The sequence below is a fragment of the Mauremys reevesii genome, linkage group 8 (genome assembly GCF_016161935.1).
Source record: "Mauremys reevesii isolate NIE-2019 linkage group 8, ASM1616193v1, whole genome shotgun sequence".
NCBI classification, from domain to species: Eukaryota; Metazoa; Chordata; order Testudines; family Geoemydidae; genus Mauremys; species Mauremys reevesii.
Window position 1 is genome coordinate 5,935,163 of NC_052630.1, and position 27,746 is coordinate 5,962,908.

The 27,746-nt window shown below is 51.6% G+C and overlaps 1 protein-coding gene across 2 annotated transcripts; it reads left to right on the forward strand.

Moving 5' to 3' along the window:
• Nucleotides 1–909: 909 nt before the first annotated feature.
• On the forward strand, nucleotides 910–27,074 carry SPARC (secreted protein acidic and cysteine rich). Of its 2 annotated transcripts, none has more exons than XM_039485729.1 (10): nucleotides 910–1,064; nucleotides 14,215–14,284; nucleotides 16,332–16,379; nucleotides 18,438–18,522; nucleotides 18,656–18,777; nucleotides 19,072–19,192; nucleotides 22,259–22,392; nucleotides 22,805–22,953; nucleotides 24,018–24,166; nucleotides 26,297–27,074. In XM_039485729.1, the coding sequence occupies exons 2-10, from the start codon at nucleotides 14,228–14,230 to the stop codon at nucleotides 26,323–26,325; spliced, it is 894 nt and encodes a 297-aa protein (XP_039341663.1). In that variant the 5' UTR covers nucleotides 910–1,064; nucleotides 14,215–14,227; the 3' UTR covers nucleotides 26,326–27,074. The 2 variants fall into 2 exon arrangements, with proteins under 2 accessions (XP_039341663.1, XP_039341662.1); XM_039485728.1 differs by having other exon boundaries at nucleotides 911–1,064; nucleotides 16,329–16,379.
• The last annotated feature ends 672 nt before the right edge of the window (nucleotides 27,075–27,746 follow it).

Consider the following 27,746-nt stretch of genomic DNA (forward strand, 5'->3'; position numbering starts at 1 on the left):
AGGCAACAAGTTCCACAGGTTCGCTGAGCTGTGTGAAGTAGTACTTCCTTCTGTTTGTTTTAAACCCGCTGCCTATTCATTTCATTGGGTGACCCCTGGTTCTTGTGTTATGTGAAGGGGTAAATAACACTCCCTTATTCACTTTCGCCACACCATTCATGTATAGACTTCTATCATTGCCCCTCTTAGTTGCCTCTTTTCCCAGTCTTTTTAATCTCTCCTCATATAGAAGCTATTCCATCTCCCTAATTGTTTTTGTCGTCCTTCTCTGTACTTTCCCAATTCGAATATATCATTTTTTGAGATGGGGTGACCAGCACTGCATGCAGCATTCAAGGTGTGGACGTACCATGGATTTATATAGTAGCATTATGATATTTTCTTATTACCTATCCCTTTCCTAGTGGTTCCTAACGTTCACTTTTCTGACTGCCACTGCATGTTGAGCAGCTGTTTTCAGAGAACTGGCCACAAGAACAGACAACATCGTCCAAGCACTCAGAAAGCCTCATGTTCTATCCCGTTAGGTATCCCAAAGGATGGACTAAGCCATCAAACTGATCCAAACTGGAATGTTTTTACTAACAGTTTTTAATATTTGTTTGGTGGCAGAACATAGGCGCTGCAAGGGGCATGAGGGCCCCACTGTCCTGTGCACTACACAAACCTAGGCATAGACACAGTGCCTGCCCCCAGAGAACTGGCAAACTCATTGCAACACTGCAGGCGATGGCTCAGCTGAAAATGGGCATCCCTGGGAATCCTCTAACAGCCCCATTTTCCTCTGATTGCTCTGGTCTTATGGTTTGAATTTAGGCTGTGGACTCAGAATACATTTTGGGAGGAAGCAGGGGAGAGGGAGAGTTAGGACAGCCCACCCGAGAGAAAGTGAAGCAGAGCAAGAGACAGAATTGGAAAACATAGAGGAGGAGGAGGAGAGAGGGAGACAGAAACCCTGCCCAGTGCACTGAACGGTTTCCTCTTGCCTGGTTCTAAACCGTTCAGATTCCTTCAGACCTTCAGAGAGCCTGAAGTTTTCTCATCTCTACTGCCCTGTCTGCGAGGTATGGCACAAAACCCTTCTCCCTGTCCTTTCTCTATTGCAATTATTTCTCATCACTTCATTATTGCTAATCTGATCAATTCCTGCAAAGCATCTAATACAGGAATCTGAACTGTTAGCGGTACAGAAAGTTCTGCCCCTTATTCCTAGATAGAGGGGGCATACTTGGTTCTGTTGATAAACCAATGCTTTATCTATCTATCTATCTATCTATCTATCTATCTAAAACTCACTGAATTCTTTCTCCTCCAGAGCTGAAAACCTTTTTACCTTTCAGTTGCAGATTAACAGTGTTAACTGTTATGTGATCAGAAATACTGTATATGAGTTTGCAGTCTTTTCTGAGCTGGTTCAGTTTATCCTTGTTCCTTTCTTTTGTTTTTCAGTTGCTATAAATAGATATCTGTTTGTTTATTTATTTCTTTAGAGAGAGGTGAATTACCAGCTTGCAGGCATGTCACATTTATTGCACTGAGAATCAGATTTAGTTATAAATCAGCGCCAATTAATTAAGTCCTGGGGCGGCATACTGTCATTTGATACCTTGGTGTCCCGTGCGTTTGGAAAAACAACGTTTTGCAGATTTTGTTCCCCTGAACTCTTTTTACCACATTCACTTCTTTTTTCTTTTTCCTTCAAAGAAAGATATTCTATTCATTCTTTTTCTTCCAAGCAGCTTTTGAAATTATGTCAGGTTCTTCCTATCCCTCTAATAGTTTTGTTTAATTCTAGCTAAATTGTAAAGGAGAGGGATCGCAGGAAAGAAAACAGAATTTGGGTGTTTTTTTTTTTTTTAAAAAGCACAGTTGAGAGGCATTAAAAATAAGGATCAGACACTCCCGTTATTTATGTTTGTTCAAAAGAACAAACCACTTGTTTCCTTTAAAGGCAGCAGCTGCCTCAGCAGTCCAACTGCCTCCCCCACAACCCAGAAGAAAAACTTTGTTTCAGAAGCATGGACACATTATTACCGCAAAGAAAAGAAAATTCAGCTGGATGGTGACTAAATTCCCATTCAGACTGAAGGGCAGGATCTTCTAGTGAATTTGAATTTGAGTATTTTGGCTTTATTATCAAGTTAAAACACCCGGAAAAAAAACCAAACAAACCTAAAGGAACAGACTGAAAACTGCAACAGATTGTTCTCCTGGAAGGGTGGAAGAGATGGGGGGCTGGGTGGGAATAGCTTTAAATGGAAGTAAATGGCTGCAGTGTTCTGTGAAACAGTTAAAACAAAGCATTGTCTGCCACATAGGCAGAGGCAGGAGATGGGGCGGGGGGGAGGAAGGAGAGAAAGAGGAGGACCAACTTTTCAAACTTTTTTGCAAGCCCCACCTCCTGCAGAACCTCTCCTCTGGCATGACTCACCCCCACTGGAATGCTGGCTCCCATGGAAACCCTTGCAGGGTCCTCTGCTGGAGCCAGGATGTAGAGCCTTTATCGCTCAGACAAGCTGCTGAAGGCAGGGAGGGGATGTTCAGAGGGACCTTGGAGGAATGTTCTTCTGAGCCTTTGCAACCTGTAGAAGTGGGGTGACCAAAATCGGAACAGTCCCAATTTTGGGGTCTTTTTCTTATATAGGCTCCTATTACCCCCCACTCCAATGCCCCATCCCGATTTTTCACATTTGCTTTCTGGTCACCCTATCTGGAAGCAGCAAAGTCCAAGGGTGTCTCTGTGCAGCATCCAAAAGGCTTTAATAGGCCATCTCTTCATCTCTCCCCTTCCTCCTTTCTAGTCTTCGCCTGCAAGCGTGTGCGAGCTGGTTCATTCTAACGCCTAAGGAGGCAACAGGACCTGGGTATTTTTGGAATAGGCACTGAAATCTCCTTATTCTGAAGTGAATGACACCGCCAGCCTAGTAATGCTGCATTTGGTCTGAATGAGGACAGGAGTCTGGGCCAAGCGGATGAGAGTATTTTCTGCCTCATCGGGGGACTGTGTCCCAGGCAGAGGGCAGTAATTCAATGGGAAGGATTCAACATTACTTTGTTTCCTTATATCGGGTAGCTTAGTCCAAGAAATGGATCAGAAAATAGAGCCCAATTCTGCCCCCTTACTCACGCTGGGTAGTGCCCGGCTCCACAGGGAGTCCTGCTGAAATGAACAGTGGAGGAAAGTACTGCTCATGGTGAGTAGGGGGTGGAGGAACCCAGCCCATAAAAATGTGTTAGCGCTAAATATTTGCAATTCAACAGGACGACTCTCTTCTCCCTTTGAAGTCGGCTCCGCCTCTCCCAAGCTAAACCCATCTATCTGGCCCTAGAGGTGTCAGAGCTTGAGAGACGGATCGCATCTACCTCCTGAAGCAACCGAGTCAGAGAGGTTGCTCACAGAGGGCTCGATCCTGCATGATGTTGTGAGCCTCCTGAGAGCACTCTACAGTCCAACTGCCAAGGTCCATGGAAAGTCCTCTCTGACCCGGGCTGCTTTCAAACCCTCTCTTCAATCCTGCTTCAAGAGAAATTAACAAGTCACGTTATGTGTGGCAGTGACACAGCTGGCTCAATTACCAGAGCCATGGCTAAACTGAGTGGCTATTAATTCCACCTGACTGATAGCCTAGGCCTGGTCTACACCGTTTTGGGATCAATTTAACTATTCCCACAAGGGGGTGCGATTTTCTACTGAACTGGTTAAATCAGCACAACCTCTCATGTGGACAAAGTTACATCAGGATAAAGGTGCTTATACGGTTCCACCTTATTCCTGTAAGGAAAGAGGAATAAGCGATGCCTTTTAAAGCACCATTATCCCAGTATTCCAGCATCCACACTCGAGGGTTTGTACTGCTTTAACTATTCTGGAATCCCTATAGCAGAACAATCTTTTTGTTTATGGACAAGCCGTTCGTCAGCCTTAATCTGAGGACGTAGCTGCCGCCTTTCCCCCTAGCTCTAAGTGTAGCGCAGGGGTGAGTGTGTTGGTAAGTTGAAGTGAGTTTCTGCAGGTGTTGGGAACCATCCCGGCTTCCATCCAACCCAATTTCCTGCTTCTTCTCTCTTGAGATTTGGTGCTGAGCGCTGACAGCCCCAAGTGGAACAGCTGGGCTGGCTGGTGTAGGTGGCATGGGATCTGAACAGGGACCTGATCAAAACTACTGGCAAACCAGCGACAGTCTAACCCTGGTTTTATCCCAGAACCGATCTGTTAAGTCAAATTGAAAAGAGCCTTGTTTGCATGGCTCGGGCTCTGCTACCACAGTGGGTTCACAGTGCTCCCATTATGTTTATGTAATGGTTGTTTTCCTCCTGTATCTTGACGTGCTTGGGATATGGCTATACTTCAATAGACTGGCCTTTTTTCACTGGTCTCTTCATCCCCTTTTATTTGATCTGAGGAGCTGCAATTTATTATAGACGCTGCAGAGCCTTTGATCACTAACAAATACTAATGCAATATTAGTAACACACAATCAGTGATATCTTGCACCTTTCATATGCTGACCCTAAAGAGCTTGAGAAAGGGAGGTGAGTATTATTATCACCATTTTACAGAGAGGAAACTGAGGCAGGGAGCGGCTAACGTGATTTTGCCCAAAATCACAAAGCTAATCTGGCTCAGAGTCAGAAAGGAAACCCATATCACCTGACTAACCTAGCCTGCTCTAACCACTAGACCACACTCTCTCCTCCCAGCCACAACAGCAGTATATGCTATAATAGCGATAGGTTTGCCTAGACTCCTGAAGGACATCACTAGCAGAGAATGGAGATATATATCTTTACATTCATCTGTTTCTTAGCTGTTTCAGCAGATGGAATTGAACTGCAGTTACTTCTAAAATGTATTGATCATCCAGTTTGCAAAAAATGGTACCATCAAACCATACATTAACCAACAACCTCCCTAGTCCCTAGCAGCTCACCTGGGATCCTGAGCTATGAGCTGGAGACCTGCTCACAGATGGCAATGCTGTTCTTGTAACCCCAGCCTGCACTCAGACTGTTCTGTGAGTGGAGTGTGTGTGTGTGTGGGGGGGGGGGTTGCCCCAGGTCAAGGAACCCAGCCAGATGATCAATTCCAGACTCACCAAATGCCAGCTCCAGCTCCCACTGAGCTCTATGCCAAAACTCCCATGGACTGTCCATGGAGCAGGGGCAGGCACTGAGAGATGTTATTCAAAGCACTAAACTGGTGCATCACATAGAGGAACTGATTCAGGCTGGAGGAAGGTTGGGATTTTCTGTCCTGTCTGCATATCTTGAACTGGACTCCAGGGGGAGTCGTCTTATAGGCTGAGCAGCACCGTTCTCCTCCCCCCACCCAGAACTAAACGTGGCATCCTATGGGACTTATGTAACCTTGGCCTAGGCAGGGCGTCTGCCGCATGGACTACGTCATAGCTTCCAAATGGCTCCCCTCTGGAAAAGCTGTCCAGCTGTCCCGCCCCCAGATGTTCCTTCTCGTCCTCCAGGGGAACATCCACAGAGAGGGCAAGAGATACTTGGGTTCTGTCTCCTCAGGGTCACTTGCTTCTGAAGAGAACTCAGTGCAAAATGAGTTTGTCCGACAACAATGAAACAATATAAAATAAATGCAGTGTAGAATCTACCCCGTATTTCAGGATGTAATGGGGGAGGGAGAGGGGGAAGCTTTTTGATTATTTTAAAATCAACAAACCAAAGGAACTAAAACATAACATAGAACTGAAAAACTGAGCAGCTTCAAAGCAGTAAAGGAGTTGCCGGTTTGAGCCTAATTTGAAGTGATATGTGGATTTATTTTTGTTCCTCACCATGAGACTCTACCCTTCCATCACCAAACCGCTTTTGCTGGCCCAGTGCCTGCAGATGTCCGAGGCCTCCAGTTTGAGGGTCTGTTAGACAGAACAGATGATAAAGAGCCTGGCAACTTCTTTGCTAGCCTCTGTTATGAGCTAACAAAAACACACCAACGAGGTAGAGGCCAGCCTCCGAAGAGTTCCCACATCTGGTGGTGAATTCTGTGACCTCACACCAAGACAACGTTGCCCTTAGTGGAAGCCTTGTCCCTCTAAACTCTTGTGCTCTTCCAACTTTATTTGCAGTATGCATAGATTTCAAACAGGGGCGAAAGAAAGGTGATTGGTTCAGGAGAGAGCTAAGCTAATGATGATCGTATCTTTACATGGTGACTCCTATCCAAATGGCTTTCTCAAAGGGTTTAAGTGGGACCCAGGTGTTGTTTAGGCCTTGTGTTAGAGAGGGGTAAATTTGACCCAAAGTGCTTTATATGTTTAACAACCTGATTTTATGCATTGTATCTATTGGAATCACTCTGCCAACCAGCAAAGTGCAGCCACCTCAGGAGTGAAACGTGGCAGCTGTGATTCAAGTTAGGAAAGATGAGGACACAGGCTCATGGCTAGTCCTGATGAGTTATGTTAAAGGTTTGGTTGAGCGGATACAGAGCAGTCAGCATTGCCTGAGTTTAGCAGAGCAAGTCCTGATCCCCTTAGGTTCCTAAAGTAACATTCCCAGGGAGGAATATAGGACTGTCTTTTTAGATGAACAAGTGGGATCTATGCCTAGTTCCTCATTAGTGTAAGGTATCCGAGGGTAGGAGCTAGGGCTCATACTCAGAGTTTAACAGTGATGATATTTCACTAGCAAAATCCTGGTTTATGCACAGCTCTTGCTGGTAAAATAAAACCCTCACAATAAAAAAAAAATCCGGCATCAATAGCACAAGTGTATTATTCTTTATATTATGATAACTGAGATCAAGGACCCCATTTCACTAGGCATTGTGTAGACACAGAATAAAACAGTCTGCCCCACAGCGGGTAGGGGTGGGAGGGGAAACTGAGGCACAGAGTGGTGAATTGACTTGCCCAAGGTCACACAGTAGGTTAATGGCAGGGCTAGGAATAGCAGGCAGGTCTCTTGGATCCCTAGACCACACTGCCTTTCTGTAAATAAAGGGAAGTATCTGGAATGTGCAGCCCTGTGGGGCCAGGACTGTGGCAGATGGATGGCGAAATTCAAGCATGCAGGAGAATGAAGTCTAGGGAGCAGTGGCAGCAGCAAAGAGGGGTGGTGAGGGTCAGGAGACCGGCAGGATCTGTTAGACATGAGGATGAGGGGAGGTGCTAGTCCTGGGGAGGCCAAATGGGCCCAGCTGAGCAGAGAAAGAGTGAAACCAGGCCAAGGGGGGAGACAATACGGGGCTGCCGCAAGATGATAATGCAGAGCGCCTAGACATTGTAGTAATAGCCACTTGAGAAAGGCAGACAGGCAGACGACAGACATTTCTGATCCCCAACACGAAGGCAGCAGTAAATTTGTGGACAAATTGAAAGACAATGGGACAGATTCTGCCTCTTCCCCGGTTCCCCCAAACCTTTATGCCACCTTGTGGAGTAGAGGGGATTTGAACTGCAGGGGAGTTCCCCCCCCCAGCACAGGGGCAGCATAAGGCCAACAGAGGTGGCCCTGCTGTGCAGCTCCCATCGGGGCATGGCCAGGGACGAGAGGAAGTGTGCCATGGAAAGTGGGGGGAGCATGTCCAGAGCTTGGCTATTCTCAGCTGCAGAGCAGATTATAGGCCGCCATGCACGGCAGAGCTGCTGTGAATTAGAATAGCCCTGGCTGATCCAGGAGCAGCCCAGCCCGAGGGAGGTGCAAACGTAGCCATTGGCCATCATTGCCCCTCTCTTCTCCCTCTGCCACTCCTGGACTGCACCTCCTGAGAGTCAGAGCACGGACTCAGGCTCCTGGAATCTCAGCTGTGCTGGGTTTGAACCCAGCGCAACGTGGCCCCATTCTCGGTTCACCACCGTAATAAACACCATAAACAGTAACAACAAAATGCAGGTTTGTGACAAGATTCAGGGGATAAATTCATCCAGGGGCTGCTGCCATTTTTAGCTTTGGCTGCCCCAACACCTTGTCAATTAGCCAGTCGGGCTTGTTTAGACCCAGACTTCAGCAACATTAGGGGCATCACCAGTAGATCAAGGGACGTGATCATTCCCCTCTATTCGGCATTGGTGAGGCCTCATCTGGATACTGTGTCCAGTTTTGGGCCCCACACTACAAGAAGGATGTAGAAAAATTGGAAAGAGTCCAGCGGAGGGCAACAAAAATGATTAGGGGGCTGGAGCACGTGACTTATGAGGAGAGGCTGAGGGAACCTGGATTGTTTAGTCTGCAGAAGAGAAGAATGAGGGGGGATTTGATAGCTGCTTTCAACTACCTGAAAGGGGGTTCCAAAGAGGATGGATCTAGACTGTTCTCAGTGGTACCAGATGACAGAACAAGGAGTAATGGTCTCAAGTTGCAGTGGGGGAGGTTTAGGTTGGATATTAGGAAAAACTTTTTCCCTAGGAGGGTGGTAAAGCACTGGAATGGGTTACCTGTGGGGGGGTGAGGTGGAATCTCCTTCCTTAAAGCCTCGCTTGACAAAGCCCTGGCTGGGATGATTTAGCTGGGGATTGGTCCTGCTTTGAGCAGAGGGTTGGACTAGATGACATCCTGAGGTCCCTTCCAATCCTGGTAGTCTATGATTCTATGATGACATTCAAATGTAGCCTAGCTGGTTCAGTAGGAATGGTGCCAGCTGTTCTGGATGAGCAACTCAGCAAGTCATGACCATGGCTGCCAGGAAGCCGGCCTTGTTCATGAGCAACAGAGGCCTGGTGATTCTGGGTAAGTGCTGTGTGTGGCTCAGCCACTGAAATTCACAGGAGGTGATACCATCTTCTTCCCAGACCCACCTGGAGGTCAGCAGCAATGCTGGGAAGAGAGGAGGGGTCCTGGTTGTCGGTGTTTTCCCCTGAAACACTGTCAGAGAGAGAATACTGGGCTAGACAGACCATTGGTCTGACCCAGGCTGTTCCTATGTGTGATGCTGTTTGATCAGCTTCATTTTCTTCATTCGTTCCTTGTGGGTTGGGCGGGAACGGAGCCTTCAAAACGCTAGATCTCCACAGCAGCCCTGTTTTATCCCCTCCAAAGTATCCCTGTGCTACATCCCTTCACCTCTGCCTCTAATGCCCGGTCCTAAGGGCTGAGGAGAGCGAAGTGCAAGTGCAGAGCTCAGAAATGCCAATTCCAAATACTGCAGAGAGGTGAATGCAGAGCACCGTGAGGCTCTCTCTCCCTCTGCTGCTTCAAGGCACTTCCAACCAGGGCTGGCTCAGAGCAAGGGATTCCTGTCAGGTCTCCCATGGTAGCCCAGGTCACTGAGCTCCTGGGATGCCCCACAGGCTTTTTCAGAAGATCCTTTCTCATCTCATGAGGGCTTTCAAGTCATCCTCACCTTGACCTGTCCTCAGAGTCTGGTCACAGTCTCAGCATCCCCATCCGCTGAAACCCAGTGCGGAATTTACTGGAGACAGGAACATGCATTGGACGTGGCGGGATGAATAGTTACCCTGAGAGCCTGCAAAGAAGATTGTGCTGCTCCTTTCCTCTCCATGGTAGGTAGAGAAACTGGGAAAGTATCCTCCATGACTCACACCGTGGTGGAAAACCTTGGAGTGCAGAGCCACTGAACTGCTGCCGAGGGGCTATATTACCACATAAGAATGGCAATATTCAGACCAAAGGTCCATCTAGCCCAGTATCCTGTCTTCTGACAGTGATCAATGCCAGGTGCTTCAGAGGGAATGAACAGAACAGGGAATCATCAAGTGATCCATCCCACTCATCATTTAGGAAGGGCCATTCATCACATTGCACAGGAGCTCGGGTCTTCCAGACCCTGAAAAGTCCTCAGGGCAAAGTCTCAGTGCAGCTCCTCTTGAAGGCTGGGGGTTTATGCGAGTTTATTTTAATTTTGTTTTTTAAATAAACTTGTTTTCCTGCCTCTGGTGCGAGACATCTATGCCGTGCTTGTTTGCCTGGAGAATTTATTCAAGTTCCCCCTTCCTCCAAACACAACAGTGGGACCTCAGAGCGTCTCCTGGCTTCTAGTGAGCATCTGATTCAGAAACCTCAGCTCAGCACAATCCCCTGTTGTTGTCCGGGTTTAGAGAGGGGGACATGATCTACATGCGATCCAGGTTGGTTTGGGGGGCTGCACTTTTTTAACACAAGCTCATTCTCCCCATTCAACTCCCCCTTCCTCTTTGCTGAGCACGGTGAAGTTTCCATGCCTGAGACAGAAATGAAGCAAAAGGCAACTTCCAAGCCAAACAGCCCCTGTTAGGAGACACACAAGAAAAGCCCTCACAAGCCAGGGGACGGCGGCGATGGAGGAAACAGCCAGAATCGGCTGTACTTTTCCACCCAAAATGCCCATCAAAAGGGGAAGAACTAGTGACCTCAGCTTCAGGTCTTGGCAGCGACGGGGAGAGCTTTCAGCAGCCTCCAGAGCAAATAAAGGAGAGAGGAAGGGACTTGGTGTACAGAACAGGAGGATGGGGGTGGAGGGAGGACCCTGTATGCACTAAGCAGCAGCCAAGCTACAGGAAATAGATTCCCCCCACCGCTTGCTTCTCAGCACAAGAGCCTCGGATACCGAAATGTCAGCTGCTGTGCTATATCCATTGGCTACTGTGCAGTATACCTTCCAGACCCACCGAAATCCACGTTACCACTGCGCTCTTGTATCCCAGGTGGGGAGTATACACATACCTCTGTCACATCTGTGTAAAATATGTAACGGTCTGTAAATTGTGAAATATTACACGGTCAGCCAGTCTTCCCACTTACGCTACAGGCCTGCATGCTATTTTAAATAGATTTCAATATACCTGTGGCTAAAACGTCCTGCATTTTAAAGAGCATGAAAACAGGCCGGTCTGTGGATAGGTGAGATATAATTTTGTGCATTGCAAATTTATAGGACATTCTTCTTCGGCCAATGGAATAGTGAAGTGATCCCGGCTGGAGTAACGCATTGGTGAATTAAATAGTCGTGCAGCTACATTTAGCTAAGCAGTGAGCCATAGCAGAGAGTGCCTTTCTGGGCAACGAAGGCACAGCTCAGTGTAATTCTGTGAGCTCCCATCTCCTCTTTTTTAGGAAAGGCAGATGCTCCAACTTTGTTTTAGGCAAGAAAAGAGCAATAGACTCTATCTGAGTTAAGCCAGCCTTGCTTAGAGGGGTCTTCGGCCGTTAGCTTTTTGGCAGGGCAGGGCTACGCAGGAGCCATCATCCCCGAGCTGCTAGAAGACAGACAGACATTGAGAAGGACTCTTGATTGTCCCCTCCTAAAACACAGGACTTGTTCGCCTCTCACTTACCATGGGGATTAGCTCCAGTTACAGCCACTGATGGCCACTGGTTCAGACACACCATTCCAATCCCCACATGTAAACGAGTTCCCCTTAGCCGGGGTTTGCATTGGTGCAGTGTATCCCTGTTGCAGGCAGGGTTAGGTTGCAGCAGTGCAAATGGGGGTTTCTAGCGGATTTGCCGAAGTGATGGTGGGCACCAATGTAGACAAGGGCTGAGAACCAGCTTGGGAACTTTTATTCTGGGTAATTCTCTGCCCGTTACTGGAGGGGAGCTCTCTTTCAGAGCGTCACAGCCTCGACATGTGCCAGCAGAGACAGGTGGATGGGGAGCCAGGAGGAAAGCGATTTGGAGGGCGCGGGACAAACGCTGGGTTTTTTGCTTTCACGAGCGGGAGGTGGCGACAGGAACTTCCGCTCGCACTGTTGCTCCGTCCCACCACCAAACGCGAGGACTCTGCCTGCATATTAAGCACCCAGCCTCTCCTTTCCACTCTCTCCTTTCAGCACTCAGAGGGGTTTGATCCCTCCACACAGGAAGCAGAGGGGTGAAACAAGGATCGATTGATTTCACCAGCTGCCACTCCTGCTTTGGATGGATTTAAAACAAGACTCACTGCAGCAGGCACTAACTGGCCTCCTATTGGCAGGCCCTGCGGAGAAGCCAAGCACTGAACAGGCCTGAGACCCTGCTCTCCCCTCTCAGCCCTAGGGAGGAGGGTCAGGATTCTGCCTCCTACTCCTGCCCCTGTGCTCTGTCCGTTCCAGCTGTGGATAGGGGCAGCAAAGCGCCTGCAAGCAGCCTGGGGAGACGTCCCCCAGAGCAAGCATTGCGTAGGGTCGCCATGGGCAGCCCCGCATTGTCCCCAGTGCAAGCCCCAGTGAAGAAATGGGCTGGGAGCGGCAGGGTGAGCGGAGGAGGGGGCACGGCCATAGCATGGAGCACTGTGGACATTCTGGGTGGCATGAAGGCCCATTGGCAGTCCAGGCTGCTCCAACTTACACCACTCTGGTCCCTGGAGCAGCCCAGCATCTGCAGGGTGCAAAGCTGGTGTCAAGCCCCCCCGGCGCGGGACACAACACAGAGTCCTCTCGAAGTCTCACTGAGTCAGTTTTGAGGCCCATGGGCAGGGCAGCGTGGGGGGAGGGGGTAGCCTGCCCTGCTGCAGTCCCTGCTCTAACAGTCTGAGGATCAGTCTCCTGGTTTCCCTCGGTTTGTTTGTCTAAGGCCTGGGACAGGTACTCAGCAGGGTGAGGCCAGGCGGGTTGCAGGCCTCAATGTAACAGCAGAAGATAAAGAGTTGAGAGCGGTCACAAAGATCTCAGCCCTCTGGGAATGCAGGGCCTGGGTGAGCTGCCTCCGCTCACACCCCGGCAGCCATGCTCGGCAAACACCAAGGCTCTGTGTACAACAAGAAAATGATCTGGGTGATGCCCCAGCCCAGGGTCTTTTCAAACAGGGTGGCGATGGTTTGGCTGCTAATGCAGACAGGGCCAGAGCAGAGAATGCCCTGCCATTGTCCTCAGCTGCTGAATTCCAGCCCTGCTCTGGGCTCAGCTTCTCCTGTCGATAGTGCAGGGGACTTTCACAGCCAGGATATTGGAGTCCCTGCATTTTTGGCAGTCACTTCATTCTGGGAGTCAGCTTGTGCTGGTGCATGGAGCGCAGAAAGTGCCTCGGGAGCCCACCGAGGGGGCTAAGGGCTTGGCTATACGGGGGGAAAAGCCTGCAGTAGCTGGTGCGTGCTCGCTAATCCAGACTGACTCCTTGTGGGACACTCCTCCGGTGCACTACGAGCTCCTTTGTGCGCATTAGCTTAGTGCGCTTTGGAAGTGTAGTAAGCTAACCCACCTGAGGGGGCTCTAGTGTGCAGGGAGAGCGCCTATCCTGGGAGTACAGAGCAACTAGCGCGCTTCAAATTCACCCTCCCTGTGTAGACAAGCCCTGGGAGTGAGCAATGGTGGGTCCCTGGAAAATAACGGGGAGCCTTCATGAACTTATCTGAGATACACGCACAAAGACTGAGTCCCAGGCTGATGTCCCCTGAGCCCTCTTGGAAGAGAGACGCAGATACGGTAAGTCCTCCAATATCTTTTATAGGAGAAAGGGTGGACATCAGTTTGCCTACATTGAAACATGCAGGCAGTCAAGATTGATTCGTTTGTCTTTTAAGATAAAGGGCACTACTGCAATCTTGAAGGTAGACATCTTCGGGGTAGGTTTGAGGCCTAATGACTTGTAGAGAGAGAAGAACTTAGAGAATTCTGGGACTTCCTGAAACTTCTAAAACTTCTGGAAAAGTTTTATAGGGTTCACAACAGGCTAGAGCTTCATTCTGGAGTGTTCTCTTTCTCCCTCTCTCATTCTGTCGCACTCTGACTTATTCTTCCTCCTTTGTTCCCCAATTTCTCTTCTCTGAATGGAACAATATATGATGCTGTGTGAAGTTTTATATGCTATACCTAGAGCTGGTCTAATCTTTTTCAATGAAAAACAACTTTTTGCCCAAAATAAATATTTGCTGAAGATTTTCATTCTGATTGCAATTTTCTGATGTTTCAAGGAAAAAAATAGAAACCAAAAACCCAACCACATTTTTTCCATAAAAATTTCAATGTTCAAAAACCATTTTTTTTACCCACTGAAGACAGTTTTCGATTTCAATTTTTCAGCCAAAAGCCAACATTTTTTTTGCAGGAATATTTAAAAAAAAAATTGTTTCCCCATGAATGTAATTGGCCATTGTATAATTGTAAAGTGCTTTGAGATCCTTGGATGAAAAACACTGCAGACATGAAATCATGGTTATTAGGAGGACTCCTAGTTCACGAAGGCCTTTTCCACCTTCCATCCAAGCTCTCTCCAGACCCAGCCTGGGGAATCAGTGACCCAGATGCCCTCATGCAGTGAATTCTGCAGGTGATAAAGCTTCACTCTGTAATACTAACGTCCAACCCTTGTTCTTTTTCTTTCCCATTTGTCCAGGCTTCATTGAAAGATGCGGGCCTGGATCTTCTTCCTTATCTGCCTAGCTGGCAAGGCGCTGGCAGCACCTGTAAGTATTGTGCCTGATCCTCATCCTACCAGCTTCCCTTCCCAGAATGGGCCGTTCCTGCACAGGGGCTCTCACTGGGGGCACTGCCACCGGTAGAAGGTTGTTAACTTACACCTCCCCATTAAATGTCAAGGCACATCCTGTATTGGGTGGGTTTTTTTATAGAGCTCCCTCTTCTGTCTCCTGCATCGTGGCACTGAATGGACCCTCACTGCAATTGCCCCACTGTGACTCCCTTTTCCACAGTTGGTGGAGCTAATGTAAACCTCACGGCCCATTTTTCCATAGGTTTGAGATCCTAACTGATCTTCAACCATCACCCACATCCTTGCAGTGCGATGGTCACCGCCCGATCTTTATCTACTGCTTCCTGTGAAATGCTTTCCTGGCTCCCTCTATACCCTTGCACAGGGGAGGAAGCCATGGAGCCATTTTGCTGGAGGTTTAGAATGAAGTCATGAACCAAAGCCAATGAGAGGACAGACCAGAATCCCTCGGGAATGGTGCACTTACTGATTATGTGCCTTCTAAGCCCCTGCACAAACTCATGCCCCAGAGCCAGAAGATTTCACAGGGGGTGCAGCCCAAATCAGGGCCTAGGCCAAAAAGTAGGAATGCACGGACATTAACCCCTTTGATTCTGGATGAAATAACCAGGTATAGCTGGGAAGGGAGAGAAAATGCTCCTCCTGGATAACCAGAAATGGCTATGGGCCATCTGACAACTGGTGAAGGGGTTAAGGGAACAGAAGACCGACGCGCGTTCCATCAGGATCTGCTCCGAACAGTACCACTTTGGATCCCAGGAGCCACACGGGAGGGAGGGCACCTGAAATTCCAGCACAGTCGGACTGTGAGTCAAAGGAGCTGGAACGTCCTCAGCCAGGCATAACTCCTAAGACATTAGTTCAGATTCAGTAACCCAGTCCACTGGGGCATCTAGCCCCAGCTGTGCTCCAAGAGTGGCCCTTGGAGAAACCTGTTGCCCCTTGTGAAGTCAGAGGTAGGGCAGATTTTAAGAAGGTCTCCACTAGTAAAGCAAAGATCCAAGAGAAGCTGCCCAGGGAGGTGCCCCTCTCTCCTCCCCACGCTGGGAGGCACGAATGTTATTAGCCCATTGGCCTGCAAGCGCAGGCTCTCCACAAACTGGCACTCTGCCACTGGGTGGGGGGAGTGCATGTGGTGAGGCATTGCCAGCAGGGAGCTGCTGCCAGAGCGTTGAGTGAGAAGAAGTGAATAGTTAGCTGAGATTGCAAGCTCTGTGGGGCAGGGACCCTCTTTCTGGTCATCTGTGCAGTGCCTAGCACAATGGGATCCTGCTCTGTGACCAGGGCTCTTATTGCAATGCAAGGAATTAATACATAATAACAGTAATTAATAATTGTGTGGGAGGGGACTCGGCCTCACTGACGCCGCCAAATGCCTCTTCCAGGCAGGGACCCTTTGGGATGAGTATCCTTGTTCTGCGTTGGAGAGTGGGGCTGGAGCTGCGTGGAGGGCAGCAGAGTGGGGAGGCTTTTCTTCAAGCCAAACTCTTATCTGGCACAGCTCTGACACAGACCCCCACTCATCCTCTGCCGACTGGGCACGACGTGCCCCTGCCAGACTACACACGACATTTGTATTACACTAACCCAGAGCTCAAGAATTCCTGCAGCTCAGCAAGGAGTGAGAAACGGCTGCCCCCCATGTCAACGATGCGGGAATGGCTGCCTCTCTCCATCAGGAGAGGTGCCACTTGGCTCTGGTGAGGCTGTGCATTGACAACGCAAACAAGGGCCGGGCACAGCTCTGAGTACCAAACATCTGCCCTCTCTGCATACAGGCAGAGCGTGTAGAAGTGCAAAAGTGCAGGGAACAGAGACAAAAGGTATCACCGTTTCATAGCTTCCCCAGCTGGCAGGGCTCCCCTTCCTGAGGATGCTGACCGGTCTGCACGAGGATCTGGGTTTGGCTGTGCAAAGGGGGCCGTGGGGCAGGAGATGTGAGATGTAGGGGAGGTCACGTTTCTGACAGCACTTTCCCCCTTCTTCCTCCTTTCCAGCAGGAAGCCCTGCCGGACGAGATTGAAGTAGTGGAGGATCCTACAACCATGGTATGAAATGACACAGCATTGCCTCTCTCTTGTACACCTCTCCGCCCACTTTCCTCCTGTCCCAGCACCACTGCTCCCACTCCCACAGGGTCTTCACTGGACATACATACACTTGACCCAGAAGGTCACGTCTTCTCAGGGCCCATTTTGGATTGGCTGGGCTGCAAGGGCAAAGCCGTCCAACCCCCTGAAGGCAGGAAATGGGTCCTTTCCACGCTGACCTCTGCTGAGAGCTATCGACTACCCTGGCTTATAAATTCCAGACCTGGCACAGGACATGAGGTCACCCACCTTTCAGCTCTCTTTTGCTTTGCTTGTGCAGGGCACTGGCTCCGCCTCTCTTGTGCTGTGATATGCCATGAGAGGAAACCACCCTGAGAGTCTATTGTTGGGTTTGTGGCGTATGAGCAGCACATGAAGAGTTCCCCCAGTTGCTCCTGGACTCAGAGACTTTAAGGCCAGAATTGACTATCATGATCATCTAGTCTGACCTCCTGCATATTGCAGACCACAGAACCCCACCCACCCGCTCCTCTCACAGACCCCTAACCTCTGGCTGAGTTACTGACGTGCTCAAAGCATGGTTTAAAGCAGGGGTGGGCTCCGGGGTGGGGCCAGAAATGAGGAGTTCAGGGTGCAGAAGGGGCTCTGGGCTGCGGCAGAGGGGTGGGGTGCAGGGGGGTGCAGGCTCCGGCTGGGGATGAAGGGTTTGGGGTGTAGGAGGGTACTTTGGGCTGGGACCAAGGGGTTCAGAGGGCGGGAGGGGGATCAGGGCTGGGGCAGGGGGTTGAGGCATGGGGAGAGGCTCAGGGGGTGCCGGCTCTGAGCAGTGCTTACCTCAAGCAGCTCCCAGAAGCAGCAGCATGTCCCTTCTCTGGCTTCTGTGTGGAGGTGCGGCCAGGCAGCTCTGCTCGCTGCCCCGTCCCCAGGCACCACCCCTGCAGCTCCCATTGGCCAGGAACCAATGGCCAATGGGAGCTTTGGGGGCGGCACTTGGGGAGAGGGCAGCATGCAGAGTGCAGCCCCTTGGCTGCCCCTATGTGTAGGAGCCGGAGGGGAGCAATGTTGCTGCTTCCAGGAGCCACATGGAGCGGCCCCCGACCCTGCTCCCCAGCTGGAGTGCCAGAGCAGGGCAAGCCCCAGACCCAGCTCCCCAGCGGGAGCTCGAAGACTAGATTAAAATGGCTGGTGGGCTGGATCCAGCCCACGGGCCGTAGTTTGCCCACTGGCAATCATAAGCACATAAGAACGGCCGTACTGGGTAAGACCAAAGGTCCATCTAGCCCAGTATCCTGTCTGCCGACAGCGGCCAATGCCAGGTGCCCCAGAGGGAGTGAACCTAACAGGCAATGATCAAGTGATCTCTCTCCTGCCATCCATCTCCACCCTCTGACAAACAGAGGCTAGGGACACCATTCCTTACCCATCCTGGCTAATAGCCATTAATGGACTTAACCTCCATGAATTTATCCAGTTCTCTTTTAAACCCTGTTATAGTCCTGGCCTTCACAACCTCCTCAGGCAAGGAGTTCCACAAGTTGACTGTGCGCTGTGTGAAGAAGAACTTCCTTTTATTTGTTTTAAACCTGCTGCCTATTAATTTCATTTGGTGGCCCCTAGTTTTTGTATTATGGGACCAAATAAATAACTTTTCCTTATTCACTTTCTCCACATCGCTCATGATTTTATAGACCTCTATCATATCCCCCCGTAGTCTCCTCTTTCAGATAGACCCTGAGCATGTGGGCAAGACCCAGCCGCCAGACACCTGGGAAAGAATTCTCTGTAGTCACTCAGAGCCCTCCCCATCTAGTGTCCCATCCCCAGCCGTAAATCATCTGTCCAGGCTTCGGCCTTGGTGTGGAACCCCTCCCGCCCTCTGTCAGTGGGACCTGCTAAATGGCACATGGTCAGATTTCCCAGTGAGCTCAGCACCCAGAACTGCAAATCTGGTCACTCCCTGAGTTTTCGTGCTAATTCTGGCCATAGTGACCATGCGCTGTATCCCATTGGCCAATCAGAATACAGCTACGGCTGAGCTGATCTCCTGTCTTCCAGGAGCCTGTCGGAGTCAATCCCGTCCAGGTGGAGGTGGGGGAGTTCGAGGAGCCCACCGAGGATGTGGAGGAGATCGTCGCTGAGAGTAAGTGACTCCCCGCCTGCCCACTCCCCACCCTGCTCTGCAGCATCCCAGCCCAGGGACCAGAGACATCTGCCCCTTCCTCCTGATGGGGGATTGGGCTCAGATCCAGCTTTGCTTTCCCGCCCTCTTTCAGATCCCTGCCAGAACCATCACTGCAAGCACGGCAAAATCTGTGAGGTGGACGACAACAACACCCCTATGTGTGTGTGCCAAGACCCCTCCACCTGCCCACCCAGCGTTGGCCTGTTCGAGAAGGTGAGCAGAGAAATGAAGCGCTATTAAGGAGGACAAGGGTGGGGGAAGCCGAGCTGCTGCCATGGTGACCAGTCCGCGGCCCTGAATGGCTTAGGAGACTGAGCATAGGAAATGGAGTTGTCCCCCTGGGTCCCAGGTTTGGATCTGGCCCTGGTCAGTAATCCCCAGTCTGGTGGCCCATCTGAAATAAGTTCGTTGCCTCGCTCTCGTTCCTGTAGGGAAGTCGTCAGAGCAAGAGTTTGCCAGGCTGACTCGCCGGGAGCCTCTCTGATGTTCTGTTCCCCTTCCCCACAGGTGTGTGGCACTGACAACAAGACCTATGACTCCTCCTGCCACTTCTTTGCCACCAAGTGCACCCTGGAGGGCACCAAGAAGGGACACAAGCTCCACCTGGACTACATCGGGCCCTGCAAATGTGAGTTTGCACCGGCAAGGAGGCAGACCGGCCCCCGCATAGCTCCTAACAGGTGTCTACGACACATCTACCCGCTGCTCAGCAACCAGTTATCTCCACTGTCTGGCTTGCAACCCTGCAGCTCATCCATGGTGCTGGAGTATAGGCTCCCGGTGTCAGGCACACGCAGGCCAGGGATCAGCTGCCGCCTTCTAATCAAATCCTGAAAGGGCAAAGGGGCTGCAGGAAAGACCCTTCCCTGTCCCACCACTAGAACCCATGAGCTGGGAGAGGAGGTAACCATTTAAGGGGAGTGGTCCCGCAGTCAGGGCTGATGGGGGCCAATCATCTGTTCATGCCAGGGGTTCCTGATCCTGCCTTTTAATGAGATAGCACATGCCCTGTCCCCTAGGGCCCTGATGGGGCTTGCCCCACTGAATGGGCTGCGGTCAGGAAGTTCTCCCCAGTTCTCAGTGTAAAAGCAGACAGGGACTGCCAGGAGAACGTACGTTCCTGCAGCGCTTCCTGAGGCTAAATGGGTACCCGCGTCCAGCTCCACCACCGTGACAGCCTAGCCATCAGCACCTTCCCTGCCCAGTACTGTCTGGCTGCTCCTGCAGGAGAGTTAAGGAGAGCGTGCTGGGACCCTCAGCCCCCCCGGGCACCCGCCCTGGACCCAGGTAGGATTCCGCCAGCCTGTGGCACTCCCTGGCCCCAAAGCGGAGCACCAGCCAGGCTGGGGATGTGACCAGGACTCTGCTACTCATTTCTGAAGCAGCAATAAGTGTCATTGGACTGGGCCCCCTGCCTCTGCCCAGCACAGGTACAAGAGCTTGAGGTACCTTTGTGTGGCCACTACAGCCTGGCGCCAGTGTTCCTCCCAGGGAAACGGCCAGAATTTGGCCTTAAGGGTGGTGCTTTTTCCTACGGCTGATCTATCCTTGGAAAGGCCACTGGGATCAATCACGGGCAGCACCGTGTCTCCCCAGCCTCTGATCTCAGAAGCCCGTGCAACAGGCGCTGACAACAGTGCGACGTACCCTGCAGGCTGGTGCTCTCCATTTGGTCCCACCCGCCGTCCAAGCCTGGCCCGTGACCGGCCCACGTACCCAGACCCCACCACCAGTGCAGCCAGCCCTAGGGACTATGTAATGCAAAGGGAAGGCGGCCTGCAGACTCACTGGAGCTGCCAGGGCAGAGGGAATTGCAATCACTAGACAAGCCCCACTGCTAAGCGTTTTGCTGGCTCAGCACTTCTGGAACACGGGCGGCCTGACAGGAGCAGATTGTTTCATCCTGGAATGCCCACTTCAGATGCAAAGCCAGGATCTGTCCAGACCTGCCCTGCCCACCTCTCCCGAGCAATCCCTTGCATAATGGCCTTATTGTGGTCAGGGTGTCTCAGCGCTAGACAGCAAATAGCAGAGCACAGGAGGCCGCTCAGGAGTATGATTCAGCAGAGAACTCCAGGTGACAATGAGGCCTCTGTATTTTATCCAGTGCTTCTCTCTTAAGCCGTGTGCTGCTGGATTTCTTGCAGCTGGTGTTATTCAGGGGGCGGGGTGGGAAGGCTTGTAGACAGCTGCTCATCACACACTGCTCCATACAGAGACCCTTCACGTACAGGCCTGTATCGGAAAGCACCTTGATTTGCATTTGCTGGGGTTTCTAGGAGCAGCACCAGCCACCTGCTGATAGTGGGAGTTTCAAAGTGAGGATCTGGTGCCCAGAGAACCAGCAGCCCACATGGGCTGCATGTAGGGACCTGCCGTTTTGCACAGGAGCCAGGTGCTAAACTCACGGGCATTTAAGGACACTGGAAACCACCTAGGGCCATTGACACCTGATGGAGGGATGCTGAATCTCTTTAGCAACAAACCCAGATGTCAGATGATCAATTCTCTACATTTATCTGCATGTTCTTTAGCCATAAGGGACCACTGCAGGAGAATGGAATCTGTACGCCGTCAGCTTTTCATCTGCTCCTGCTGCTCATTCCCTACTCGATCATCCTTAATCCTCTGTGGGCGACAGAATAAATTCCACAGCAATCAGTTGGCAGGGAACAGACCGAGGGTTTGGACTGTGGGTGCGAAATAAGTGGCAGGAGCTGGCAGACCCCTCAAGCAGGAGAAGACATTCAGGAAGACATCCCTGGTAGCAGGGGGCTGATCAAGAAGAACTGTAGAATTGTTTTTAAATATAAAGAGTTTTCCTACCGCCTCTCCCATTCCTCCCCGGCCCAGGTGTCTGCAGCTTGCCAATAAATCGGTGGTTTGCTCTTTCCAAAACAAGCTTGGTCAACACAGCGGCTGGCCTGTTTTGCTTCCCTCGGTGTCTTTGTCCCCTGCAGGCAGCAGACTCCCTCACAGCATCTCATAGTAGCGGCAGTAGAAAGCTCCAGTGAATAAACCAAAGCCCCAGGCAACTTTTCTAATGGCAGGATGGGAAGCAAGGCGGGAAGGGATGGGGTTTAGCTGCAAACAGAATGCAGGCTCATGCTAGCTTGACCGTGGGAGGCACAGAGCCACCAGGTTTATGGATTCCTAAGTTAAGGCCAGAGGGGACTGCTATGGTCATCTAGTCTGAACTCCTGCAATAGGATTTTCCCCTGGTGGTTTTTGCACAGAGCCCAGAGATTCGTGGTGGAATTAGAGGAGACTTCCCCTTCTGCCCCCACGGCTGGATCATTCATGGGCTGCCGGCAGTGGGGCTCCATGGAAGGTTTGGTCCCAGCAGCCCTGAGGGAGGTGGGGTGTGCCCAAGACAGAGGTGCTGCTGCAGGGGGAAGAAATTCAACCACGAACCCAGCAGCAAAACACCCGGGTACATAAACTGTAACAGGCCGCAGCAAACAGCAGAGCCGAGGTGAAGCCCCTCCCAGCGGCTCACGGGCAGAGGAGGCGACGTTTTGTCTTGAATGGGCGTCCTGCTCCAAGAGGCAGGGTGGGAGCAGCTCTGCTCCGAGCACCGATGCCGACCGCAGCTGAGGGAAGGTTCCGGTCCCACTCGGGAAGCTGGGCAGGGCTCCACAGGGGAGAGGCCCGGGCCGGGCACCGCGCTGATGGCTCTGTGCTTGGGTTCCAGACATTCCTCCTTGCCTGGACACAGAGCTGACCGAGTTCCCCCTGCGCATGCGCGACTGGCTCAAGAACGTGCTGGTCACCCTGTACGAGCGGGACGAGGACAACAACCTGCTGACGGAGAAGCAGAAGCTCAAGGTGAGTGGCCATGTGGGGAGCCCGCCCCGGTGCCCACGGTGACCCAATCCCGTGTGCCCTGGTGCCTGCAGGGAGCCCCGCTCTGCGCACACACAGCCCAGTTCTGCACACGCTAGTGTCAAGGTGGATTCCAGCCAGCACACGCTGGTGCACCCCTGAATCCCAGCTTCATTGCAGGCTGGTGGATGCACACAAAGTCCACCCTAGTGAGCAATTCAAACCCCTCCCCCCCATTCACACACGCACTAGTAATTCTCTTGCTCGTCAGCACTCCGTCTTCCTAGAGCAACCCCCTGCCCGGCCAGCCTCTTTGTCCTCCTCTGACAGTGACCACCCCCCCAGCAGCTCTGTCCAGGAGGCAGGCTCCCAGCCGCAGCCACCAGGCAGCTTCACAAGGTCTCTGCTTTAACAGGTGAAGAAGATCCATGAGAACGAGAAGCGCCTGGAAGCCGGCGAGCACACGGTGGAGCTGCTGGCCCGGGACTTTGAGAAGAACTACAACATGTACATCTTCCCCGTGCACTGGCAATTCGGCCAGCTGGACCAGCATCCCATTGATGGGTACGGAACTCCCCTCCCAGCCGGGGCCAGGGGTCGATTCCCTGGCCTTTTTCTGCCGGCTTGCTGGGCTCACACTCAGATCAGGTCACAAGTGCAATGAGTTTCTCAGTTTTATCCCAGCCCCTGAGCGTCTGTGCACATCCCAGACCCACGGCACACGAGTGCAGGTGTTTTGTGCTCCAGAGGAGCCCAGGAGCGGGAAGGACAGGGGTAGGTTAGGGTTGCAGTGAAGTAGCCAAGCCGGGCTATGGGGCTCAGGACTGGCCTGGTTGAGGTATTCAAGGCTCAATTAGCAGAGCTTTGCCGGGGAGAGGCCTGGCTCAGATCCAGATGGCGATGGATCACAGCTCGGGCAGGCTAGCAGGAAGGAACGGGCTGTGCAAGGAAAAGGATGCCAAGCCCTGCCGTGAAGATGAGGATGACAAGGCTCTATAAATACATGGAGCAGAGGGGGAGCTTTGTTAGCCAGCATTAACCCTCTGAACTCCTTGCTCCATGTCTGCCTTTACTGTGCCCCGGCATGCTGGGCTGTGACAGGAGAAACACCCGTGTCTCTGAGTTGCTGTCGGGACAGCGCTGGACGGCTCAGGTGGCCAGCGAGTGCTCGAGGGAATCAGGTCCCCGAACACCGGCTGGGCGGGTTCCAAGGGGAGGCGTTGCTCTTAGCCAGACCCCAAGGAGGAGACGGGGAGTGAGCCGCATGAGCCACTGCCCAGCGCAGACTGACGCCAATGGAAGGACTCTCGTGAACTCCATTGGGCCCTGGAGCGGGTCCAGAGGGCGTTCTCGGGTGGGAGGACGTGGCGAGGAGCCCAGGGGAGGACAGGGGATGTGGGAAGAGGGAGAAGCAGTCTGAGCAGAGACAGCAGCCCCGTGGGATGCCCCTGTGAAGACTGCTCGCCCCCCTCCACTCACCCCTCCCCAGCAGTCCCACTGTGCCAGCAGCCACACACAGGGACGGGCGGGGGCAGCGACGCTCCCCACCCCATCAGCAGAGAGAGGCCGTGGTGCATTGTTGGGGGGGACTCTGGCCTGGGCTCAGACCATCTCGGCTCTCCTGGCAGGTACCTGTCCCACACCGAGCTGGCCCCACTCCGAGCGCCTCTCATCCCCATGGAGCACTGCACCACCCGCTTCTTCGAAGAGTGCGACCTGGACAACGACAAGTACATCGCCCTGGAGGAATGGGGCAGCTGCTTCGGCATCAAGGAGAGTAAGTCGCTGCTAGCTGGGGACAGCAGAGGCAGGGGCGGGCAGGACGCAGGGAAGGGTGGGACCGGTCCTAAGACAGCTCGCAGGGATCCCAGCTGGCCAAGGGCTAAAGAGGAAGCAGCAGCAAAGGCAGGGGGAGATTTGTGCACCATTAACTAAGTCTGGTGAGGGGCGTCCTTTCCCTGGAAAGCGGCGGGCACCCTTTGGGCACTAAATAAATAACAGCACGCATAGAATGAATGCCTCTGCTTGTCAAAAAACACTCTCTACACAGGGTGACCTCTGCCCCGGCCGCAAACAGGGCTGGGTATCCTAGGAGCTTAGGCAATGGGGACAGGAAAAAAAAAATCTATTGGTTCCTCCGCGGTGGGATTTTCAAAAGGGCTCAGCGTTGGCCCAGCTCTGCCTCTTCTGGAGTCAGCGTTAGGGCTTTTGTCTAGACACGGCCCTGCCGTTCGGACGACAGGGGAGGGAACTGCAGCCCACGGTAATGCGCTGCATCGTAACTGCCCCGTGTGAACGCTGCAGATGTGAACCGAGGGATCTAGTTCGTATTACCGCTCGTCCTATTTAATAAGGACGGCGCGTCTCTCCTGAACCGCGCAGGATTCATTAGGCTGATGATGCCCGGCACAACGAACTCCCATGGCTTCAATGTAAGCGTTAAAGGGAGTGGGGTCATTCATTCCTAACCCAGGCCTTGTTTATTATGATTTAACATTTCTACTGTGGTAGCACCTCAAGGCCGAGCCCAGTTGTGCAAGGTGCTGTACAAATACATAGCAAATAACAGGCCCCAAAGAATGCGTGTGCGAGTGAAGACTATCAGATTAGGTGGCAGTGCTTCGGAGGCAACAAACACGACCATTGCTATTTCAGAGAGCGCCTGAGTGACCACCCCTTAACCTTGCCTAGAGGTCATTATTGCTGAGTGACTATCTGCCTGTGGGAGTCATTGCTTAGCTTAGCCCACACCCAACAGATCACTGCCTCCCCCACAAAAACAAACTGGTGTGGAATGACTCTCCCGATTGGGTCATCTGCAGTGGAGTCAGAACCTGGGAATCCCTGGGAACCTGGGGTCTCAAAGGAGGGGCTTCTACCACAGGAGCTAAAGGACCCATCCTGGGAACTCACAGCACAGGACTCACAGCTCCAGAGGAGAAGGGTGCTAAAGTGGCTTTACATTAAGCATGGGCTATATCAGAGGTGGGCAAACTACGGCCCACGGGCCACATCCAGCCCACGGGGCCCTTCTGCTCAGCCCCTGAGCTCCTGACCTGGGAGGCTAGCCCTCAGCCGCCCCTCTCCCCCCGCTATCCCCCCCCCTCCTCAGCCTCAGCTCGCCCCGCTGCCGGTGCAATGCTCTGGGCGGCGGGGCTGCGAGCTCCTGGTGCTCTGGGTGGCGCAGCTGTAGTAGGGTGACCAGACAGCAAGTGTGAAAAATCGGGCCGGGGGTAGGGGGTAATAGGAGCCTATATAAGAAAAAGACCCAGAAATTGGGACTGTCCCTATAAAATCAGGACATCTGGTCACTCTAGGCTGTAGCATCGCCAGCCACCGGTGCTCCAGGCAGCGCAGTAAGGGGGCAGGGGGCAGAGAGCTTGGATGGGGCAGGAGTCCCGGGGGGGCCATCAGGGGGTGAGAAGCAGAAGGCGTTGGATAGGGAGCGGGGGCCGGGCCACACCTGGCTGTTTGGGGAGGCACAGCCTCCCCTAACCGGCCCTCCATACAATTTTGGAAACTGGATGCAGCCCTCAGGCAAACTCAGGCCAAAAAGTTTGCCCACCCCTGTGCTATCTGCTGTGATCCCTCCCCCAACACGCCCCTTCCATGACCAGCTCTGCCCCCCGGCACACCTGTGCCAGAGCTTGTAAAGGGGATCTGGCACAATGCCTGTGCTGGGGGACTCTTCCTCCTCCTGCCTTCCCAGCCGCTTTATCCAACATGCCAGGAGTCAGAAGCGGGGTGAGTCTGACAGCTTGAAGGCAGTAGCAGTCATTAACGTCTCTGTGCGATGTAACCACTAGAGGGGGACAAAGACCCACACGGCATTAGCCTGGGTTACATATAGCACAGTCTGAATGTTAGTGAAGACTTGCGTTAACTTCTTCTCTCTTTCCTTTTGCAGAGGACATTGACAAGGACCTCGTGATCTAAGCCAGCAGCTTCCTTCTTTGTTGCCTCCTCTTTTTTTTACCTCCTGTTTCCTTTTATTTTAAAACCTTTTTTGTTTTGTTTTTTCCCCTGGGGACAAGGTGCTAATATAGATTTAAACGTTTATTAACGGTGCTAAAAGAGACAACAACTTATTGTTAGTAGCCTAATGAATACCACTAGAATACTCTGCTCACTCATCCATTTCGGTGTATTCCTCTCTGCTCTCTGATTCGACAACAACATTACAATAACCAGCCCTGTTCCTGTGCTAAATAGCTACTCCCTCTTCTTATCCGCTCTTGATTTTTTTTCCAAACTCCTTACTAACATGTTCTTCAGATCTTTCAATGTAGAGCAAAGCCATCCCAGAGGATTAACTCCCTGATTTTCAGACAGCAAGTGAGGGAAGATGTATCCAGAGGACGTTAGAAGATTGGGCTTTCCAAAGTTTAGCGGAGCAATTGGTGGTGAAAGTTTGGGGTGCTGGATTTTAGTTCCTGTTAGGGAGGATGGAGAAGGGAGTGGGATAGACACTGAAGATCCAGAATGGCAAAATTTAAATTCCCAGGGCTTGAATTTATGAATAATTGGGCATAAATAGTTTTTAAAAAACGCACAAATTAAAAACAACCCATCATGTAAAATCCCCTCTAAAAATAAAGGTTTGAAAATGCTACATGCTTTATTATTACTCAGTGATTGTATTGTTCTTGTGTTTTCCATGCTTTAAAGTTAGCTTTTGGTGCTGACGTGTTTGGTGGTGGTATTTTTATTTGATCTTGCTGTTGTGATTCCGCTGGAGCCAAGACATTACACGTCCCCCTATGTCACTTCCCATCACTGCCTCTGGCACTCTTAAATTCCAGCCCTGCTCCACCAGGGAAGCTCTGTTCGATGTGGAGGTGACGCTCCTGCTCAGAAAGAGGCATGTGACATAGACAAGCGCCTGGTTGCTTTTTTTTTTGAAGCTGTTGTGGTGTTTTGATTTTGTTTTGTTTTAGTTGGGTTTTTTTATGGAGCAGGTCCCAGACAGATTCACAGGAGATGGTTAGATCTCGCAGGCTGAGAACTCTTTTTACCTCTGAATGTTCCCCAGTGCCTTTTATTATTAAATTCTTGCCACAGTGTGAGCAATCTGACGAGTCTCTCATAATAAAAGATAATTATTTGAAACCGTGACACTAAACGACCTGCCACTGTTTCCGGTCTCCCTGTCTGTTTCTTGTCATCCTCATTTGGAGGTCAAAGCTGAGCGCCCAGGTCAACGTGCCAGGTGCCATTTGAAAGCTAATTCCCCCATGAAATGCAGTCACAAACCTTGGACCTTAACATTCCCGCTGCACTATGAATCTCATTGAATAACACTATGTTCCTGGAACAAAGAAACCATTTCCCTACAGAATAGGTAGAATTTTAAAGAG

Coding starts and splice junctions, on each gene's coding strand:
- SPARC (XM_039485728.1), top strand. CDS start 14,228: ATGCGGGCCTGGATCTTCTTCCTTATCTGCCTAGCTGGCAAGGCGCTG. Junction 18,523..18,655: donor GGAGGAGATCGTCGCTGAGA/GTAAGTGACTCC, acceptor GCCCTCTTTCAG/ATCCCTGCCAGAACCATCAC. Junction 18,778..19,071: donor GCGTTGGCCTGTTCGAGAAG/GTGAGCAGAGAA, acceptor CCTTCCCCACAG/GTGTGTGGCACTGACAACAA.